General features: G+C 40.1%; 1 protein-coding gene across 11 annotated transcripts in view; it reads right to left on the reverse strand.

Moving 5' to 3' along the window:
• Positions 1-23,907, reverse strand: part of CD44 (CD44 molecule (Indian blood group)) — an 84,881-nt gene that overhangs the window by 12,449 nt on the left and 48,525 nt on the right. For 2 of the 11 annotated variants that reach the window (XM_059405792.1, XM_059405829.1), the window contains exons 6-12: positions 17,402-17,527; positions 14,714-14,827; positions 9,696-9,824; positions 6,689-6,790; positions 4,838-4,936; positions 3,783-3,989; positions 1,035-1,100 (exon numbers count right to left, since the gene is read on the reverse strand). In XM_059405792.1, the coding sequence (XP_059261775.1) occupies positions 1,035-1,100; positions 3,783-3,989; positions 4,838-4,936; positions 6,689-6,790; positions 9,696-9,824; positions 14,714-14,827; positions 17,402-17,527 (843 nt within the window). The remainder of the gene's footprint in view (positions 1-1,034; positions 1,101-3,782; positions 3,990-4,837; positions 4,937-6,688; positions 6,791-9,695; positions 9,825-14,713; positions 14,828-17,401; positions 17,528-23,907) is intronic. The other 9 variants (XM_059405802.1, XM_059405811.1, XM_059405819.1 and 6 more) reach the window with 9 other exon arrangements.

Below are 23,907 nucleotides of genomic sequence, written 5' to 3' on the forward strand. Positions count from 1 at the left end.
GGCAACTGCAGCCCTGACTTGGGCATGAGGGGAAGACCATGGTCCAGATGGATTCCCTGGTTTTCATGGGGTCACCTGGACTAATGATATCAGGGTCACCGGTATTGGAAGAACCTTTCAGTGGTCCCAGCATTACCAGTCACAAGTAAACCTGCCTCATGTCAGACTTTGATGCCTGCAGTAATGTTTCCAGGGCTGTGATCTGAGTCACAGCAAACATGTATCCATTTAATAATATGTGCCTGGCAGTAATTATGGTCATTATGGAGTGTTTTCTCCAGAACATACTTATAGAGGCAATATGAGACCCCAGGGCTTGAAACCCAGTTCCACCACTCAACTCACCAGTCATGTCAACCCAGCCAAGGTACTTGCCCTCTTGGGGTCTTAGTGTCCTCGTCTGGAATATAGGGATGCTAACCATACTTTCAAAGGTCACAGGGTTTGTAGGATGAATAATCACCCTATTATATTATAGTATATAGTATTATATACTATATAGTATATATTAGTATATATATATAGTATACATAGTGCATACTATATATAGTATACAAACAATACCCTGTGACAACTATTATTATCTTATTTTTAATTATTAGGAAACTGAGTCTCAAATCCCTTAAGCAACATCCTTAGTATATGCAGGAGCTGGGGTCAAGCCCAGGCCATTCATACTCCAAGACCCACGTTCTTAATCAGGCTGGAGCAGTATAATGCGAAATTGAGACCCTGCCTGAATTCTTCCCGATCCTTCCACATGGAAGACTTCTCTCCAACACAGTCGTTCTCAAAGTGCGGTCCCCATCCCTGCAGCACCAGCAGCACCAGGGAACTTACCAGAAATAGACCTACCACATCAGAAACCTGAAGAATGGGGCCCAGCAGTGAGATTTAATAAGCACTCTCCATGATTGTGATGCGTGCTAAGGAAGTCTGAGAACCACTCTTCTCGAGACACTGACTCATGCTTTATTAATCATCAGCAGGCTCAAAGATGATAATAGCAAATGACTACAGTAGCGCAAACTCACCAGCTGATTCTGATCCATGAGTGGTATGGGATGTTCCACTGGGGTGAACCGATGAGTCCTGGTCTTCTGTAAGGAGTAATCAGAACAGGCTCATTACTGGGTGTTCCCCACTGCAGTCTGCATTTCCTCACTTTTGTAATTTCAGACATCCTATCACCAAGTTTAGTGTTTTAAAGGTCATCAAAAAACCAATGGCAAGGAGCCTTGAATGGCTCTATGGTACTAATTACTGTTCATTGCTGGATTCACTGGTGAGTAGGCTAGGGATTTTAATCAAAATGAAAGAAACTGGGACAGCACAAACCATCCAGGATGACCACAGGAAGTGTGGTTTTGGTAGAAATCTAAGAACATAACACTCTAACAAAAATATTATGATGTCTTCACAGATCTGAGGTTGGAACTTGATACTGTGTCTTTGAAATAAAGACTATATGCTTTGAATTACACAAATGTGATTACTGGGAGTATGTGTACTCTCTGACTCAGAGTGTGAGCCACTTAAAGAGCTTTCTCAGAGGCAGGAAATAGAAAATGGTTTTGGTGTGCAGTAAAGGATCTTGGTGTTGAATTATGTAAAAATTCAAAGGGAAAGGTCAACTGCTTATTTAGGGGAAAAGAGCCTGAAGATAAGTGAAAAAGGAGTAAGATGATGAGAGCTAACATGTAAAAAATGTGGACCTGGCTATTAGACTATGTTTTAAAAAATAACATTTTTCAAAATTTAAATTTGTATTTTCAACACCAAGAGTTAATATAATCCCATCGTCCCAAACATCTATCACCAAAAGATTTTAGATTGAGACAAGCTTACGAACTACTCAAATCAGGGTCCACAGGTCAAATCTGGGATTCAGCCTATGGAAACCCCTCCTCTTCTCCCTCTTCCCCACATATTTTCCAACATGCTGGAATCTTAAAACAAAACAAAACAAAACAAAAGCAAGACAACAACAAGACAAACAATAATAACAACAAAAAGGGACAGTGGTTTCATAAATGGCTATAGTCACCTCTTATGAAGACCTGTAAGGAAAATACAGTAATCTGATCATCACCATTTCCTTGATTAGAGAAGGCAGAAGTAGGCATCCTGTCACCTCTCATGTAACTGTATAGAGGAGACAGCTTGTTTTGTTCCTTAGTTAGAATATTCAAAAATAGCATTTGTTAAAATGCCAACACCAGTACCCCCAATGCCACCACCACCACTGTCACCACCATTGTCACCACCACCAGCACAATGGCAAATGTTTTAGCTCTTAACATTAAGCATCAAAACAGAGAAAAATGTATGGGAAGAAATAAGCTTTATCTGAGTGGCTTGGAAGAAAACCAAGGATGACAGCTGAATCACTTACTAATCATTTAATCCATGAAGAACCACGGAAAATCTGTTTGACCATGGAACAGAAGGAATCCACATATGTGTGTATCCATTTTGTAGAAAGCATTTTATTTACTAACAAATAGGCTATGTAGCCGTTTCGCGATACTATTACTTTGAAAATTGCCATTTGAAACTTAAATTCATTTGATTGAAGCACAGTCCTTCTGCCCAGAGAAAAGAGCAGTGCTCTAAGATTCATTTCTTTGGAAGAAAACGAACAATGTTACTTGGGATGTTTCCTAACTGAGGGCAGAACCATGCTGAATAATTAATCAAAGGGTGTGAGGAACTTTGTCTTGCCAATATCACCAAAGTGAGTACTTTTAAAAGCTGCTTTTCTGGAAGCTCTGGGTGAGCACCACAGAGGAAAGAATCCAAGCACTTGGCATTCTGAGTCTTCTGTCCCCATTTCAGTTAGAGCATCACAGATGTCATCTGTTTTATATACTGGGTTCTTATAAGACTTATTCATTTTGTGGGCGGAAGAGAGGCAGACCTTGCTACAGATATAAATATATATATTTAAAATCACAAATCTTTAATATAATTCAATGGTTGAGTGGCAGGAAATACTTGAATCACTGAATCACTGTCATGAGGAGGAGAGATTTCAATTCTCATTTCTTAGTCAGAGTAATATTTCTAGTTCTTTTTTCTTCAATATAAGTTTCTTAATGCAAATGAGGGAACAAAGAAAGGGAGAAGTAGGGAGACTGGTTATTTGAGAAGTCTCACTTTCCTTTTAGGTCCATGTCCAACTTAATTGAATAAGTCATCTTTAATCACCCCTTTGTCATTGCAACAAGAGAAATCATGTCTATTTATTATTAGTAGATTAAATCATAAAGTTTGAGGTATGAATCATAAGTAGGTTTAGCCACAAGCCCTTCACCGAAAGTAAAATTCACCAACCCATCACCAGTAAAGATAATAATTTCAGAGCAAAGATATTAGCATATGTAAATTATTCACATGTTGGGTAAAGCCGTAAGAAACAGGTAGCATATCTGAGTTGAATCAAATGAAATTGCTAATATTTAAAGACTTTGACCTACAAAAGTATTGATTTCAAATGGCTCAAGTCAAGATATCACAAGATTAGGAACAAAGAAAGAAATTCTACCATAACAACCAAGTCACAAAAATAAACAGAGACTATACTGGCAAATAAAAGCATTATTTATCTAAAATAAATCTAACTTTATTGGCACTAGAATGATGACCTGTGATAAAGGCCATCCCCAAATCACAAATCGGTCTAATCACAGCCCACAGAAAAAACATCCTCCTGTAGTATGAGAGTATGCGCTGTTTCTCTCTGTAGAGAAATCAAACCGGATGACAAAGGGCCAAGTTACCTGAAAAGAAATGAATAACGTTAGAATTGGGATCTCCAGCAATAATGACTTCAGTAACTCCAGGCGACCCTGTGTTGGCAGGGGTCACTGGGATGAGGGTCCTGTATTCCCCCGTGGCAGGTGAGTGAGAAGTAGAGCCTTCCACTGAAGTAGCTGAGTCTTCAGGAAGATGTCCACCTCTTCTTCCGCCTCTGCCATCAGTTCTATCTGTGTGGAGGTGGGACCAATGGTAAGCCCATGATTGTGAGGCCAACCCCCATCGGGGGCTTTTCTTCAGAACGTGCCAGTGCTGCAAAAGCTTTCCACTTGTTATTCATGAGTATGGAGCAAAAGACAGTGCAGTTCGTTCCTACTATTGAACAGAAGCGATATTTTGCCATAAGCACCACCTGGACATGATTCAGTGGAAGAGATTCTGGTGATCCCAATACCCAGAAGAGGCATTTGTCACAACATCTGCCTGGATTGTTAGCCACCACAACTGTGACCTTGAAGTCAACTCAGGTACTAGATAGTCTTGAGCTCTTACTCAATTGGACCAGGCTTTGATGAAGTGAAGAAAACACATCATTGAACTAACAAGTAAACTGCTGCTGCCTGCATATGGAACCGTAATTGCCAGGGCTCAAAACCGTGAGGCTTTCATTACTCGTTCCTTTGCCATAAGGGCTCTGCTTCCTAGTCACCAGCACCATGGGCATATGTCCAGAGGATGAAGGCAAAATAACATGTTGATGAAAGGAAAACAGAGAGTGACAGAATTCAGACCTTCACACCAATTATAAATCATATATAAGTGATTTTGAAACCATGCCACTAACTCTAGAGTTTAAGAAACCTGACCTTTAAGATTAAGAAATACACATTGCACTGAATGTACAATAGCTTCTAAGAGACCTACAAAGCAGAAAAATCAAAGAACCATCACCAGCCGTGCCTTCTGATCAGAAGTAACAGCACAACAGCAGCCACCTAATGTACCTCCACCAAAGACACTGCAGAAACATCCATAATTTACAGATTTTTATACAGAGATGAAGGCTGCAGGGCTTTACCATCCTTACTGCTAGATGTTGGAGCAGAAGTCACTGGCTGGTCTTTATCTTCTTCCAAGCCTCCGTGTGAGGTAGAGAAGCTATGAGTCTGACTCTGCTCTGTTTCAAGGAGGGAGGAATCCAACGTTAATTTGGAGCCATGAAATAAAGCCTCTGCCAGGAGGGAGGAACTGGCTAGAGCTAGTGTCCATGGGTGGGTGCCTAAGAATGCCCAAGTTTGTGTCCACCATTCTCCTCTGATAGCTAGAAATGTACAATGGAATTGTTTTGTGTCTAATTGGCTCCTAAGAACCTCTTTTTCAGTACAGTCAAGAGAGGTAAAGTGCCAAGGTGAAGTCTGAGCCGACACTCTGTCCCCCCAGATCATCCTGGCCCGAGGGTAGCACTTAGGAAAACCAGGGAACACAGAGACAGGGAAAAGGGAATGGCTGAATTCTGGTGTTCCTGTACACAGTTAAGGGCACCCAGCTGTGGCTTCAGATGTGGGACTGCAGGGAAATAAACACCAGGATAGCAGAGAGCACACTTCTCACGACCAAAGGGAAAGAAGCTCTAGAATCTAGAATAACCTGCTCAAGTAACTCAGATCAAATTTACACAAAGAAATCTTAAGTCCCTTCTAAAGAAGATTAAATTAAAGTTAGTGTTTTATTCTGTTATTAAGTTTTTGATCTTGTCTATGAATGAGGATTCTCTTCACTGCACCGAAACGTCAGGAAACGCTTGCCTGGGCAAACACAGGGCCCCCGCTGACATATACCAATTTGAGGTTGAACCACTGCCCATATCTGAAATCACTTTGACTGTTTTGAGTTGATTTCTCATGTGTTCTTCTAAGGAAGGGACTGACCTCTGAGTTACAGGTGCAAGCATTCCATAAAGCACATCCATAAGCCACGTCCACCACCAAGTAAACATGACAACCAGGAGAAAGACGGTCACCAAATCCCCATCCCAGTACCAGAATAAAAGTCAGAAGGGACATAAAGTAGAAACACAAGGCCCTCCACTGGAGGGGACCTTTTTAGTCTTCTCTCCATCTCCTTTGATTCTTAACACTGTGCTACCTACATTCTTGGTGATCAAGACATGCTTGCGCTCACATGAAGGAGTCTGCCCAGTATGTGCATCAAGCAGTGAAATGAAGCCCTTAATTCTGGATTTCTTTCTTACTCTGTCAGTATGATCTCTGTCAGGCTTTCATACTCTTTCTTTCATACTCTGTCAGGCTGATCTCTAGGATAGCCCTGTCCATACAGTGGCAATTAAGGCCACTAAGAGTTTAGCATTGCTTCTCCCAGATGTTTAGTAGTAGGAAGAAATATTAGGAAATGTTCCTCTTTTGTTCCCGGGCCCTGGCACCTTTGTTAATATTCACAGCATGTCTTGCCCCTATTCTGTGGGCTGCTAAAATTTCCCAATTTTACATGATTATCTGGCCCCGAAATGTCTTTTTACAACCAAGAAAGCGAACCTACTCTTCTTCTGTTTGATTGGAGGAAAGATGGGAACCAAAAGGAGATGGTTAAAACATAGAGAAACCACTATCTTAGGCATGGTTTTGGGTTTCACTCATGTAACTATTTAGGGAAGGAAAATCAAGTGGGGTAGAATCCCACAATCTTTTTCTTTTTCTTAACATAAAGTCATGTGTCTGGAAATCACCAAGAATGTAGGCAAAAACCAGATTTAAAGAGCCCACCAAGAAAATACAGATAACGAAGACCCTTTTATACTCCAGGGTTCAACCTCTCAACTGCACCAACCTACCACCAAGCTCTGCTTCCAGGCCAGTGGGAACAAGAACTGAAGCGGGACTACAAGCCAGCAAAGGGGTTATTATATCCTTACGAGCTGTCACTGAAAGAGGTCCTGTCCTGTCCAAGTCTTCCACCAAATGTGTGTTTGGATCTGCAGAAGGCTGATGTGTTGTACTATGGCTGGAGTCCATATCTGAAGGAATCAAACCAGTGTTAATGCTCGATTTACTAAGCCACTCCCTGAGGGTGGTTCATGGTCTCTAGACAAACTATTTTCAAATCCAAACCCGGACTAGAGGGAAAAAAGTACGTACTGATTCATGTCTCCAGAACTGGAACAAATGATGACTTCTTTAAAAAGTATTATAAGAAGTAACTGGCTTTCTTTTAAATACTAAGTGTACAAAAGGTGCAATTTTTGTTTATTTTTGCTGAGTCTGGAGGGACACTAAATAAGCATATGATGTGGCTCTCAAACCTTGCAAAAAAACCAGAAACAAAGCCTGTACGTGACTTGTCCCATGCCATACATCTTGCCTCCCTTACAGACACATGTGATCTGGATCATGGAGAAAAGATAAAGTGTACTGGTTCAGCACCATTTTTTCACACCTTCTTCCCTTACATGGCAAAAGAACTTTTCCTTCTTCCCTTTTTTTTTTTTTTTTTTATAATCCTCTTCTCTCTTTTGGTCCTTTCTGCTTCCCAAAGTGAACGTGCATATAACGCATAAAATTATCATCCAAACTACTTATGTGGAAGTCACGGGAAGCATTTAGGGGCAAGAAATAAGCAGTAGAGGTCAGTGAATCATTCTCCCCATAAACACAAGTATGAGGTCTCTCTGGAATTTAACATGTACCATGTTGAATGATACACAAATGTCACTGAAACATTTAAATGTGCTGTTTCTAGTAAATATCACGAATCAGTGTTGCTGGAATAACAAGTCCTGAGGGAAACAGTGGCCAAACAATCCAAGAGCTCCATCACTGTTGCTGGCTCTCTAGCTCAAAGTTCACCCACACTGCTACATCCGGACAGACTTAATCAGGTCCAGATGACTCCAGAGGGAAACGCCAGAATACTGGGCACTCGCATATCTACAGTGAAACCTTCACATACAAGAAAAGATCTTTGTAGGACAAAACGGGGCTGACTGTATTATCCCAGGTTTCAACAAGGAGGCAAGGCTAGTTAACCCAAATCAAAACCCCAAATGGATATTCTCCCAGAAAAGTCCTGTCTGTTGAAAGTCTCTAAACACTCTTGCTCATCTTCCCTTTTGTAAATTAGACTCCTACAACACATTTTGCACTCTTCTATGGTTAAAGCCCATTGTATTGAAGCCCATTGACATGTTCAGTTCAATAGACTCTTTCTATTCATCAGTATGGAGGCTTACGATTGATCCAGAAGACATTTTTTTACTGGCTTGGCTTTCCACCATGGATATACCAGAACCCCGAGCAGTCATGTCCATGGACATGTATGTTGGGTTCGCATGTGGTACTTCAACTCTGCAACCTACTGGCTATGACCTAGCCATTCAGACTCATCTTCCATTATGACAAATGGACCCAGTCACTCTGAAAAATTCATTCCTTGGTTTCCCTTCCTTTATCCCTCTCCTTACATGAGTCTCCTTCCTATGAAATATTCCCCAACTTCCTTTCTCTGACTATCCATATTTCTTTCCATTTTTTGAAAAACCCAGGTTAGATCCATCTTTCTCTGACACTCTCTGGAGGGTCCTCTGAATATATGTGTTTATTGTTGGCAACATTCATTTGCCATCTATTACCTATTGTCCAGTATTGTTAGATATATTCTGATTTATCATCGATGATAAGTGTTTTATTTTCCTAGCTTTATTTTAAATTAGTTAAGGGCATGGAACATGGTGTATCCACAATGCACTGCACATTAGAAGATATTTAATACAACTGTAGCTTAAGGGATATCTAATCATTAATATTGGGGTATAGCATAGTATGTTTTAAAGAAATGAGGCTATAGAAACTGTGGGATTCATTTTGGAGATAATTTTGTTCAATTCAATGTCAAGGGACATCATCATTGTGCTCTTAGAACCCATTTCAATACAGTCTCAGTTATGCATACCCTTGGCTGTTTGGATCTAGATAATTTATTCAATGCTATGACTGAGAATATATTCAATGCTATGACTGAAAATTCACATCCTTCTATTGACTCTTTTGGTTTATCTCCCTTTTTTGGAATGTGACATTTCTGTGATCAAGACATCTTGTCAAATAATTAAAAAAAAAACTTGAGTAACTCAATTCATGGGTATAGTAAGGAGCATCAGTTCTTCAGTCTGGTAAAGACTGAGAAAAGGGATGGTACCACCTGCTGCCAACGCCTACAGATTCTCTCAGGAAAGCTGTCATCTGTTCTGATAAAGAAAGAATTCCTTTGGAATATGAAAATTAGTCAAATATAACCACAATCCTCCATTCTTGCAGAACTATAGCTAGTATCGTTTTTACTTTCTTTCATTTCTGTTTTTAACTGCTTATAGGTAAATAAGAATGGTATTTAAGGAAATGGGGATTCCATCCTGTATATAAAAGTTGTCCATTCATTACGTTTGAAAACATTTATTGAGGGCCAAGGGTGGTCTAAATCCTAAGTCACTGGGTGCTGTATTTCTCTCTAAATGTAGAAAGAGTGAATAATAATGTTTTCTGAGTTTTTCAGTTACTTGTTTGAAATGAGTACTCGCCAATTTTTGACCTCCAATATTTCTCTACCAAGGACAAGTTATGTCTTTGGGTCACTGAATTGATGTAAAAGAAATCTTAAGACTGCTCCTTCTTCAGAGAAAATAACTTCCACTCCCACCATCTTAGAACTAATTCTTTTTTAACCTTCTGGCCGAATTCTTCAGTCTCAGTCTAGGATTTCATATTCAGATGAATGTCCATATCACCTCTACTGAGAAAACTAATTTTTAAAGAAACTTCAAGTTCCTTAAGGAAGCAGACTGATCTAAAACCAAGGGCACATTTCTAGGTAAATAGCTATTGGGTGGCTTTCAAAAACAGCATATAAAAAATCTCAGAGGCTATTACCCATCCATCTTTCTGTTTGATGACCTCGTCCCATTGGATGTGAGATGGGGTCAAAGAAATACGTCCAGGAGCTGTCTTCTTGACTCTGCGTTGTCGTTCTTTGATCTAGATGGCCGTCTTGGGCTGGGGCTGTTTTGAACATGTAGTTCAAGCAAGTGTTAAAGTGTTAGTTGACATCTGGCCAGGGATACATACACTGATAGTGTTAAAAAGACTTTACTCTCTAGATAAGACAATGAAAGCATCTTGCTGGTATAGAGGGTCAAGAAGTTGTGTAAACACAGACTGTTTTATCAGGTATGGATTTGTTCATGCTCATTTACTTAGCATTCAGCATGTGAACCAAAGGCTATGAAAGCATTAATGATCCCTGCATGAATAGAGGATGAGTTATAGTCATCATGTGAAGATAAAGAAGTAGTTCTTGAACCACATGCCATATGGTCACCATCGCCTAAAGGAGAAAGTATCTGAGCACATGATGTCATTCTGAGACAACCACATCCCAGGGAAATGCACATTAGGCTGGCAGTGATTTGGAGGAGGAATCAGGCTTCCCACCAGATAAACCTGAAATAAGTAACATTCATCTCAAAAGCATGAATGGAATCCATTAGAAGCATTACCTTCTAACAATGGGATTCACAGCTCAAGGGACATAAAAGAATTCAGCACATGCTTTTGCTTCATTCTGAGCCAGCGGAGATAAATACGTAGAGAAGAGTCCAGTTCTAGCCCCTTAGTACCAACCACTAGCCACTCACTGAATCCACATCTCTGCCAGGGATGCATTCAGAAGCTGCCACGCCCCACAAGGACATTCTGCATTACCTTCTATGTCGCACATGGAAACAGAGGACTATTTTGATACCAAGTGAGAATACGGAATTCATATTCTTTTACAAGACAGGATGCATCTCCATGTTTCTGCCACACAGACAAAAGAATCATGCACAGCAGCTTGCAAAGCCAAAGTCATCTGGCACCACTTAGAGATGATGGCAGAGCTCAAGTCCAAGTTCCACAATCCCACCAACAACAAAGAAAGTGTGCTTCTAAATGTAAGAAGAAAGCATGGTTCTTTGAAAGAGAAATCTCCAAATAGATAGGACCAAAGTGCTAAATGACATCAGACAGGTATTTTCCTAATGATCTGGCTCCATTTCTTCCAACATTAGGATTCTGACCAAATGTATTCTAATGTGCCCAGTACAATATGTGCCATGTTGTAGATTCCGTCACAAGACAAGAGGGAGTATTTGGTCAGATCAGAGTCTCTGCCACAATCTCACTGGGAGATGCCCAAAACGAGACCTGAAAGTGACATACACAAAAGACATATTCTCTAGGTCTCCTATGTATGCTATATCCATTCCTGTTTCAGTGATTTTTTTCTGCGCATCTAAGGGTTGGTTCTGTATTGCCCGTATTATAATTTATTAAGGAACCTTAATATCTTGTGATAATTCCTTAAATGTCTTTCTATTCAGTGTCCTTAATGCTCAATATTCAACCCAAGAGGAAGCTTCCACCCAAGTCTACTAGTTAAACAATCCATTACCAGCTGCCCCTGCTGCTGAATGAGAGTCTTCTTTAGGTGATTGGGAGTATTCCCCATGCCACCCTTTCTCCATCCACTGCTCTTTGGGGGGTAGCTCTTTCTTCCATTGTACTACTAGGGATTCCCTGAGCTGTGAGAAGAATGTCAGCTGGGAGCCATTATTGTTCAACTTCTTTACCAACACATATTTTAATACTTTAAGGCCATATACACATGGGAGAAAAGGTAGAAAAGCAAAGCAGCATGGAGAGAGATCACTGATATTCTGAAAGAAATATTAGAAATCAGTGGCCCAATCCTTCAATTTTTCAGATAGGAAAACTGGGATCCAAAGTAGTTTTGCTCATAATCTTAGAGCCAGACTGGCACACACAAAGTTAGGACTGGACCACAATCTATGAATTTCCAGTACGATTCTTGGTTTACCATACTCTATGGCCTCATATATCCTTGTCTGAGAGCACTGTGTGTTCACAGAATTAACCTTTTTGCTCCTGTGATTGGTGGGGGGGTGTATTACATATACCAACTGATGACAAAATCAGCATGGTGGGAGGCCTTCTCAAATGGTGGTCACATAATCCATGATCACATGCACTGGAAATGCACCAGCTGTGGATTTACTCAGCATGAAATAGGTTGACAATGATGGGCACATTATGAGGTTATGTCTATGTGGGATCTAAAACCGCCAAAATTACTTTTTAATGAAATGAAGTCAATGGAATAAAACTATTCTAGCCAATGTTTGGGATTATATAAACAATAGGAACGTGTGACAAGCTAAAAATTTCAACCCCTCGGTGTTTTAACTGCTCAGTTTTAAAAAGAATAAATTGAATGGAATAAAATTGTGTCAGGGTATCTTTGGGAAAAATCAGAAAGCCAGGGTCATTTTCATTTACAGCAACTAACAGCAAATTTTTAGTTCAACAAGAAAATGAGAGCCTATAAACTTGCCAAGCCAAAGTATTTTTTGCAACTGGTAAGACCGGTTATATTTCATAATTTTAGAAAATGATATGTGTGATTTGATAATAAGAAAAATCTTTAAAAAATACAACTTGTGTCCTCATTTTACCCTTGCATTGGCCAGAACATTCCTGGGGTTAACTGGTTATCCAGAGGGAAGAAAAAGAAGTCTCAAATCTTCAGTTTTACCTCCCACTGACTAAATCACTACCTCCTGACAAATATTGAAGTTAGAAAAACTACGAACTTAATTACCAAAAAGGGGAAAGTAACCCAAACATAAACTGTCTATTCAAAATCTTTTAGAAAAGAAAAAGACAGAAATATCTGTGTGCGCGCGTGTGCGCGCGCGCACACACACACACACACTACACTATCTTCATAAACATAACACTCCTTTGAATATCCAGTTTAAATACCCGCTGTTTTCAACATATGGATTAGCAGAATATAGGATTTCCAGTGTAAAATATGAAGGTTGAATCTCTTCTAGAAGTTGTAATGTCCTTTGATAAAGCCCAGAGGTCACCAACTAGAATCTGTTTATGTTTGCAAGTACAAATGAGAGAATTGCAAGTACAAAAGCAGTGGTTACTGCTTTCCCTTTTCCTCTGTGAGGTTCTGTCACATCTGGATTTTCAACCACCCTCCAGGAATGATGTGCCCCTGCCAACACCCCCACAACCTTCTGACAATGGGCTTATTAATTCCAAGCCTCTCATGTAGCTATCTTCTTTTTTAAGTACAAATGTCTTAAATTCTAAGATGTACTTTTAGGTTCCAAGGGGGATTGGTACAGAATCCCATTCCGAAGAGACTTCTGCTTCTCATCTCCTCCTTCTATCAGAAGACTCTTGTTTGTTCAGTCCATAGTCCTCACACAAAAATAAAATCAGGTGGGATAAGTAATGAGATGCAGGCCTATTTGATGTATTCAGTACAGTGACCAGCACTTAAAACCTATGTCCTAGTTGATGTCTGAAATGTTTCTTTTGTTGTCTGAAGGCCTCCCTCAAACTCTGGGGTCTCCCTTTGGTTTCTAAGTGGCTACTTCTTACATTCTTGCTTTAAGAGTATCCAAGAGTAAGGGAATGATAGTTAAATCATAGTTTTAAAGATGCTACAAGCTGTTATCCTAAATTAAAGCTTCTTTTATTCCAAATACGATGGGCATATTGCCAAGAGAGAGATGAAAGAAGAAGTGTATATAGTTCTTATTTTCTTTGGTCCCGTCCTCAAGACCTGTAGTGAGACTTGAGATTGTTTGGGGAAACCTGAGATGTTGGCACTTAAGTAGGAATAACAGCATCAAAGCCTTCCCCAAGTTACTCTGGGCTTAAAAACAGAAAAAGAACAGTCACAGAAATTCAAACATAGTCTCTATGAGCCACTGACCTTCTTGCAGAGAGTACAAGGGATGCCTTCCTACAGTGCAGTAAGAAACAGAATGTAAAAAAAGAAACTGGATTCATCAGAGATCTTCACAGAAGAGAAGGATTCCAAAGATCATTGCACTTGTCAAGCTCTTTCCAGACCCCACTGCCTGGCACCAAAAGATACACTCTTCCTCACACATTTCTATAAACACACACAAATCGCCCAAATGGAACCTTGAAGAATCTCTAACACACACACAAATATGTATCTCAGACCTTTTAAAAAAAAAAAAACAACAACATTTTAAGCTTTCCACCATTTTGGCCCTTCATGCAACCTGACCAGTTGGTGTCTTTCTCCCAATTTCTTAAAACTAGTGTGTAGATTTGGCAGCTTTGCATGCTCTGTGGATAAAAGAAATGACAGAAGATGTGGCTAATGTCTAAAACAAAGTCTTCCCTATTCTTTGGAAGGACTTCACTAAGTCATGGACACCAGCACTGCTGACCTCCAGCCTCCTTACTTGTGCTTGCAGGATGCTGGGTCTCCTCTTTATCGTGATGCTCATGGTGAATGAGAGGAGAGTGTGGTTCTCGGGGCCAGTTCTCTCCATTGGCGCTGGTGCCACTTTGGTCCACATCTGCCGTGATGATGGTTATATATGCTGTGACTTTTTATCAACCAAACTTTGGTGTTGTGTTCTTCCATTGAAATGCACGCTATTTAAGAGTGCCATGCCTACATAGGACCTCCGAGCATCTATGCCCAATGCTTTTGAGTGACTCCACTCATCTCTCCCAAGAAAAAAAATCAATGGGTGGGAAATTTCTTAATGATTACCTGTTGTTCCACTATGATCACTTTGTCAAGGGCAGCATCATAAGCTGAGCTAATGTATTTATTTTTATAATAAAGCAACATAAAGTATCTTGTGCCCAGACAGTGACTGACGAATGACTCCTAGGTTGAACTGAGTTTCCTCATGAAAGTTAAGAATTTGTGATGAGACATGAACTACTGTTCCCACCGTGTCCTGATGACTGACCTTTGCAGCATCATAGACTTTGAGAGGGAAAAAATCTTTAATGAAGTATGCAAAACCCATTACCAGTCATCCTTGTAGTAGTCTGAAGTAATACTTCTGGATTCGATTCACTGGGGCTCCGCGAAGTCCAATCCTGGTTCTGTTTTGGGTGGCTAAAAAGCCGTGGTGTGGTTGGAACTGTTATAATGATGATTGAAGCAATTAGGAAAATATTAGTTCATGAGCCTTCACCACTGGTTCTGCACATCTCTCCCTTCTTTGGTCTACACAGTGAATCATCTATACCAGCTCATATAGATGGTTGAGTGGAAACGGAGGGAGAGCAGAGAGGACTTCAGCTTGGTTCAGCCATATTGTTAAGCACCTCAGTATCCTCTGCCTTCTGTCATAGGAGACGCTGGGGTCAGAACATGAGATTTTCTGGAGAAAGCAGCCAAAGGAGTTGCAGCAGAAGGAAGAACAGCTTTGCAAACACCAGCCCTCCACCGAGGAGAACCAAGAACATCAGAGTTTTGACCCATCCATTCAGTCCATAACGGCCCTGTGCACTTGAAAGCCCAAGGGATTGGTATCATTGGCAAGTGTGCTAAAGCAAGACCCTCAGGCTGAAGAGGTAGATTCCTGAAGATTATACCATGATGATATGATCACTTTATTTATTTCGCTAGTTTTAGTGGGGAAAGGTGTACTCTGAGCAGCCACGGATCTCCTATAGATGGTTCTAAGAAAGAACATCTACCTTTAACAGTGATATGATTTAGCTGTACATTTCTGAATGTGTAGCAAACACCTATGGTATTCTCATCAAATACAAAGCATTTCATGAGCAAGCCATTCATAGCCAATGAGAGAAAAACAAGATTCATACATTCAGTAGAAAAGCACCATAGGTCACTAACCACCATGAATGAAGCTCCCCGAAAAAAAAAAAAAAAAAAAAAAGAGGCATACATCCACCAGAGGCCTGATGCATTCACCCAAAATGATAGAGCTGGAGTAGGAGATGCACTTGAAAGAAGGATCCTGACAAAATTAGGATCGGTTGCTTTAGTGAAACTATCATGTGCAAACCCATCCTAATTCTTCCAAACTCAACTTTGATACCCAACTAAACACAAAATTCCTTTCAGAACTGTAATACTCTCAGCTTGATTTCGCAAGTGAAATTCTCAGGTTGCTCTGTTTGTGTTGCCACCCAAGAAAGCTATGTTTCTCGAGTATCAAGACCACATGGTCCCACCTGGAAGATGGGGCCACATCCTGAACCCAGAAGACAGTGTGATAGTAAAGCTCCAGTGTTTTTGGTTATTTGGTTTTCTTTCTGAAGTTATTAAGAAGAGTTTACTTGTTTTATAGGCCAGACTCTGCAGAGATGTCTGGGCTAAAGAATGTGCCATTTAAAAGCTGAGATATAAAGTGTCTAGTTCATTTTGAGTATTTGTGGTATTGATGCCATATACTCAGGTGCCTCAAAGCCCAAACTATTATTTTGGACTCCTCCATTCCTGGGTGTTGTCTATGTGGGGACAATCCTCTCAGGTTTCAGTAGGACAGTGAGAACTTCAGTGACCTAAAAGGGTCCAGTCACACTGCAAAGGTCCACCTTCTCTAAGAACAGGTGATATGGTGGCATCAGGTTCAGAATTCTCATCTCTGCTCAGCAACATTTCACATCATTACGATATATCTAGGAAACCCAGTCATTGGCTAAATGTTAGACTGACCTTTGCATATTTTTTTAAAGGATTTTGGGGGCACATGGGTGGCTCAGTGGGTTAAAGCCTCTGCATTCAGCTCAGGTCATGATCCCAGGGTCCTGGGATTGAGCCCCGAATCGGGTTCTCTGCTTAACAGGGAGCCTGCTCCCTACTCTCTCTCTCTCTCTCTGCCTGCCTCTCTGCCTACTTGTGATCTCTGTCAAATAAATAAATAAAATCTTTTTTAAAAATGAAGGAGGTTTTTCAAGAAAATAAAAATTAAAAAAATAAAGGGGGTTTTTCAGCTCAATTTCCATCTCTGTTATCAAAAAGTTTTATAACTGTCACAAGTTTGGATACTATTACGCAGTGTTTTCACTATTCATTTTTAATAATAGGCACTGTTTTAGTTAAAGCTCAGCTGATGTTCGTCCTTCCCTTCAATGTCTTTCCGTTGTATTTGTGCCCTATTTGTTAAAACTAGATTTGTTCCCTTGGTCTCAACAAAGTTTTGATTAGGATGATTCCTGAATTCTGTACCCAACTTTTAAGCCTTTTTAGGGCCATCTAAGTCTTTAATGTAGAATCACCTGCAAGTTTTAATTAATATCCTTCCACTCACATTCTATTGCTTCAGTAAGCCAGAGTTTGAAGGCAAAAGCTCTGACATTTTTCATCTTTGTGTTGCCAGCACCTAGCACAGTAGGTAGACAATAAATACTTGTTGTAATGTTTTAATAAGCCATTCTCTGTCAAAGCTCAATAATTCAAGAAGAATCTGCAGCAGCAGACCACGTAAGTAAACAAAACAGAAAACCTGAGGCATTAGGAGTTTTATAAAAGATATTTTCCACATTTCTCCTCCAAATATGTTTTGGCTTCCATTTTTTTAAAAAGTCATTTTTCTTCCTTCATACTCTTACCAAGGTGGTCATTCATAGGTTTATGCTAATTTTCCACAAGAACTATTTCCCAAGGTAGACACTATTGGGCATCACTCAGTTTAATTAGTAAGCCTTGCATAAATGATTCTACTGTAATTGATTATTCTTACTGGTGCTGGAGATAAAATCTTCATCATCATCAATGCCTGATCCAGAATAACTGGGGTGTTTGTCTCTTTCATCTTCATTTTCTTCAGTTGGTTCCCAGCCTGCTGAGATGATATTTGAATCCGTACCTGTTGTGGTGACTTATGTTAGTGGCTGAACTGGATGCCAAGCAACCCATTTGACAAAGGAAGAAAATCAGGCACAGAATGTATAATGAGTTCCCAACACTTTAAGAAGAGAGTGAGACATCTTATTTGTGTAGTCCCAGATTGTTATATCCTGGTCTCTGAAGCTAAGGCATAGATCTAAAAACAATTGGCTATGACCTTTACAACAGAACGATCTCCTTAAGGAAGTCGAAAGAATAAATATAGACATAACCCCACCAAAGAAACAAAAGAAAAACAGGCCAATAAACACTGCCCCCACCCCATGCTCTCAGATTATTAACTTATCAAGCATGTGCCATTAAAGCAAAGGTGTCAAGACTAGAATGGAAAGGTGTCACATGTGCCCACTTGTTGTATCAGCCACCTTCAGAAAACTTTCAGAATCTAAACACATGTCTACCATTTTTTAAATCTCATAGATGTATTCATGATTTGTTAATTCATCTGCTGGCCTTCTCCAGCATCACATCACCAGAGCTCTGAACACAAGCTGAGCTACCATCCCAACAACAGTGCAGCATCCAGTCCCAGCAAAGTTAGTCAATTCGCAGAGAAATCAAGCCTGGCATTTCTCAGTCTACCAAAAGGGTGGACTAAAGTGGACTGGAGCCAAGATTTTGAGAAATTCTCATGTTTTCCCTTCCGGACACATCAGAGGAAAGAAGATGGTGATCCTCTGCCTCTTCTCAGTGGTTGCTGTAGATGTCTCTTTCCTGAAAAGGGGTTTCCTATCATTTGACTGAGAGTCATGCTATCTTTTGGAGTGACCATTTGTCTTTTCTTACTACCAGTGGCTGCCCCAAGAATAGTTCCACTGATGGAGAGTGTCTCTATTTTTCTAGTTCTAGCTATGTCATTTTATTTCCTCTTGGAAAGTCAGGAATTTCTAATGACTTTTGTCTCTTTGGAATACCCTTCAGATCCAAAATTTTGTTCTGTCATCAAGAAAGACTGGCCCCTTTTCATAGTGCTCTTAATAGCCTTCTCCAGGCCTATATTAATTCTATAGAATAAAAGAAGAAATCTGCTTATTAGTGTTATCAAATCAAACATATGGGTCTCTGAGCTCATGACCCTTTGAAAGTCATCAAAAACATGTGTGAAACTGGAATGCATTTCAGACTCAGTATCCCTGAGGTCAATGAACTATTGTAAACTGTCAAGAGATCTTATGAAATGAGATAATAATAACTCATTACCAGTCATTATCGTTGTTGTGTGAAGATGATTCTTGGACTCTGATGGTTGAAACCACCATGAAAGCCAGTCCTGGGCTTCTCGCCTCTTGGTTGCTGTTTTGGGACTTGTACCACTAGTGCTCATCAAAGCTGTTGTAACCACAATGGAATTGACGGTTGAAAGGTTAATTATCAGCCCTTAAGAAATAGCACTGTATATGCTTCTACTCTTTTATTACTCAAGAGAGTCATCTATATTTCATATAGATGGTGGGAAGAAACAGAAAAAGCACAGAAGTTCCACTTTATTTTCAAGGCCCATACTGCAGGTCATAGAATGTCAGAAATGGAAAGACCTTAAATATCATCTTGTTCATAATTCTCATCTTAAAGAGGAAAAAACTGTGCTGGATAGAGCTTGCCTTGTCTGTAGTCAGAAAGGCCAAATGAGGGGCGCCTGGGTGGCTCAGTGGGTCAAAGCCTCTGCCTTTGACTCAGGTCATGATCTCAGTGTCCTGGGATCAAGCCCCACATCAGGCTCTTTGCTAAGCGGGGAGCCTACTTCCCCCTCTATCTCTGCCTGCCTCTCTGCCTACTTGTGATCTCTGTCTGTCAAATAAATAAAATATATATAAAAAAAGAAAGACCAAATGGCAGAGAGTGTGACAGTAGTCTTTGAATTTTAAAAAACTGTAATGTAGAAGTGGGATTAAATTTTTATGTGTGCTCCCAAAGGCCAAACCAAGGCCTGTGGTGATTCATTTTAAGTGGAACAAATATTTTCCCAAATGTTGAATTTAAAGGTTATAATCTGGACTATCCAACAAAGAACTTCTTCATAAAAGTTGTGTTCCTCACCATCAGAAAGATCACTTAGCAGGAAAATTATGTAGATCAAATCACTGGAAGTGTTGACTGGGCTAGACTATTGAAGATGCTCTCCAAATCTGAGAGTCTATGATTCTGAAACCAAGCTCTCCAGGGTCCTAGCCCTTCATGTTCTATCTTGGCCAACCAATATCATTCTCTAAGAATTTAGGGTATGATATTTCTGCCAGCAGTCCCAGACACTTAATCCCAGCAATCCCCAACCCACAAAAGAATGCCACATGAAGGGGAAGCTGGAAAAAGATGGCTTTCCACCTTTTTCCAGTTAGTGTCCAGATCCTCCAGCAATTTTGCCCATGGTCACTTTTTTATATCAACATTATATTTTGCAAAGCAGAACAGGACATTTTGAGTCCATTTTTGAAAAGAGGTAATCAGCTAGGAAAGATGGACAGAAATGAAGTGACCCAAGGATCTCACGAATAAGATCAGAAGTAAAGAGTCCTGGTTGGAAAACTTCCCCAAACCGCCCTTTCTGCCACCATAATGTGCACCAGAAGAATATTAAAGAGTGGACAAAAAAAAAAAAAAAAAAAAAACAAAACAAAAATAAGTTGAAGCAGAGAGGCTGAAACCATCGTTAAATCCCCCAAAACAAAAGTAAGGTGATTAGATTTCTTTTTTTCAGCTATCAAGAAAGCCCAGAAATGGCCCAAGATACAGCATTGACAAGAAGACTTTTTCTTCCCAATGTTTGTTCTATGAAGATAAACATTGTAAACATTTAACATTTAAAAGTAGCATCTTCTTTATTCTGCGTCCCCCCTCCACCATGACCTTTATTGCCATGATATGAAATCACAACATAACATCAGCAATATTTCCCTTATGGGAATATTTGTTAAAATAAAATATACTTTATTCAACTAAGCTGAATATTTGTTAAAATAAAATATACTTTATTTGACTAAGCAAGTATTAAGGACCATTTTTATTATTCTTCTGCAGAAAGAATGCCCAATTATTTTAAAATATGACCATATCCTTAATCAACAAAAGCTAATAAATGAAGATATGCTTGTAATCTCCCATTGTTCTGGACCTGGATTCTTTTTACACATAAGCTCTCAGTCCAGAATACTTTGCAGGGATTTAGAGTTAATGGTCAAACATTCAGGCAGTCTAGATTCTCATGGAAAACAACAGGTCACCCCTCCACTTTAGAGCTGAGGACTGAGTGTCCAAACAAGTACACAGAACCTACACTTCCCATCCATAAGTCAGTATTTCCCTCTATTATTACTGACTGTGATAAGTAGACCAGCAGAAAGTAGGAGAATGCATTTTCTAATAGGCTTCTTTCAAGAGGATCTGTTCTGAATGAATCTCCTGGTTGAAGTTCCTGAAGGAAAGCTAATTCTGATTCTACAAGCATGCTGCCAAAAGAAAATCAAATGGAACACAGAGGAGTACCTAACCGTATCACCAGATCTATAGGCCCCTCTGATAAACAAAATGGTATCAGATACCAATTCCTTAAGGATGGAGACAGGACATCAGTCCCAAACTTGGACATGATCATGGATACTCTTCTCCTTGATGCTGAAAAACTTGGCATTCAGGACAATGAATAAGCAGAAGACAGAGCAGTTTACCTGTTGTTGCTGCTGTTGTGTGATCCTGAGTCTTAGGCTGTGAGTTACCAAACCAGGACCACATCCAATGCATTTGCTCCTGAACTGCTGCTTGGCTGTTTGAGTGCATAGCTGAGGTAACTGGATCAATTATGAAAATATCATTTAGTGAGATCTTTCTACAAACCTTTATTCTCCACTCTATGTATGTGTGACATCTGTCTCTATTGTAGAGCAAAGATTAGAAAAAGAAAGATTGAGGCCTGGCTTTATCTTTCCAATCTCCTGAAGTGTCTTGGAATCTTAGAACAACATGAGCGATGCAAATTCTGGATGGGTGTCAATTCAGAGCTACTCAAACTTCAGACGGAACCCTCTGAACATAGGCTCAGAGCAAAATAAAGTAGGAACTTAACAACCTGTGAAGGAAAATAGATTTTATGTTTACTTGATGAGGTGACCCAGCCATGGACTGAGGGTCTTTGATGCAACATTTCATAAAGTTGCTTTCATTCATCTGTGTTTGGAGTGTCTTCAGAGATGCTGGCTTGGGTCTTCTGGGCCTATCCCTTCACGCCAGTAGCATATGATAACAACTGGCATTTCAAAGATACACACACACTCATTAACTTCAGGTCAAGCTTAATGCTTGAGCAGGAACTTTGCAAAGGGTGTGTATACAAAATGTCAAAATCAGATAAGGCTTTGTCAAGTCTCCCTCCATCACCTTCTGTCACTTGTAATTCTTAATTGGGAATGTGTTTCCAGCAAATAAACAAAACTGCCCAAGCTAGAGAAATTATGGACACTACTCAAATTTGAGAAAGGACAATCAGTGATATTTTGCAATTTGAAATCTCCCATTTGCCTCTCAAGTAGGACTTGGGTCCAGAATGTTTGCCTGCGGAAGAATAGCAAAGGTCATCAGGATTAAACCTAAACAAGCTGAGGTTTTTAAAAGCCATTTTGAGCTCTACCTCCCTTTGAAAATCTGATCTAAGTTATGACTTCTGTCCTCAAAAGACTGATGTGACACATACACATTCTTAAAATTTTGTATATTATTTCAGGTTCTTGAATGCCTTAGGGCCCATCATTGAGCCTACTGGAGGTCCATGAACACCAGGTTAAAAACGTTGACCCTATATTCACCAAATGTCAATAACCTCTGCAGTATGTTCTGTGCTAGCCAAGAACTGGCTAAGAATAGAGACAAGACACAGGAGCCAATTTCACCAACAATGTCCCCAGATCTACCTGAGCATCCTCCCTGAAAAATTCTCAGGCACCCATTCTGCCCTCAGAAACTTTATTATAGAGTTCCTGCCACCTTCACCCTATAGAAGGCCAAGAAGAGACCAACAGGAAGTAAACATACAAGAGCAAGAAAGAAATAGGAGTTATTTCTACTTTCCCAAAAGGAGTCATATAAGATTTGGGGAAAATGGAAGGATCTACTGTCTAGTCAGCAGAGTTTCCAATTTTCCCCACCCACGTAGGCGATGCCAGACCAAAAATATATATGTATATATTTCTTTGACACCCAGAAGACAAGGAAATGGAGTGTTCCAAGGTAGGAGTCTCTGCTTCCTGAATTAGTGTAGGTTTCTGGATTCTAGAGAATTCCAGATCACCAATAAAAAAGAGGCTGATGACATGCCCCCAGAAAGTCTCTTCCAAAAATAACATTTATAATAAAAAGCCTGCTGGAAGTCAAAACCTACCCAGATGCTTGTTCTTACTGGCTTTTCCTATTGCCACCCACCAAGGACCCTTACGGAAGGAATGAGCTGCCAAGCTAAAGATGCACTTCTCTGTCCTCAGCCAGACCTCCTCTTGACATCTGTCCTTCTGCATGCATTAGGGAGAATTTGCAATCACTCCTCCCCATCAAGACCCACCTTTCAGTCCAACAGTCATGAAGCTTTGGGAATCTCCACACTGGGCTCAGAAACCGGGGTCTATTCAGGAATTTACCAGTGGTAATCTTTTCTAGTATGCCATGGGTTGCTTTCAAGTTTCCACCTGATTTTTTTTCCCTTGGACACTCTTCTTTGCATGAATGGATTTATCTGGAGCTGCCACTGGCCATTTGGATGTTTGAGCACTTCGGTGACTCTCAGGTTGGCCCTGGACTCACTCTTTTGGACCAGTGAGTCTCTCTGTTTCCAAACTACTAAGAGAAACTTAGCTAAGTGCTTTGAAAAGAGGAAAGTAAGATTCTTTTCTCAACCCAAATCCCGAACTATGCTTTCGTGAAATCTCAAAGCACTCCTTCTCCTTGGTTTCTGAACAGTGGATGGGCTCCACGAACGTCAGTCCAACTCTGAGCCCCCAGTAACTAGGGCAAAGGCACAGAGAAGACCTCAAATATTGGTTAACATTTGGCAAATATTGGCTACTAGCTTACTGATCCTTATTTCCCTTCCATATTACTTTCTAATGGTACTTACCACTGGATCCCCCAGCATTAGAACAGGCTTGGTACATAGTAGGTCCTCAAAATAAGTATGCTGACTACCTAATTTGGGCAGGAAATGTGCAATCCCTAAAAGATGTGTGGACTATTCATTAAATGTCCTTGTTGCCTTTCTAAAGTACATGTGTAATACTCACTGTTTGATATAGACTAATAATGACTTCAATGTGAATTTCATCTAGTTCCTCAAAGGATTGCCATGATTTTCTTCTTTGGTGG

Source organism: Mustela nigripes, chromosome 1 (assembly GCF_022355385.1).
Source record: "Mustela nigripes isolate SB6536 chromosome 1, MUSNIG.SB6536, whole genome shotgun sequence".
Taxonomy (NCBI): domain Eukaryota; kingdom Metazoa; phylum Chordata; class Mammalia; order Carnivora; family Mustelidae; genus Mustela; species Mustela nigripes.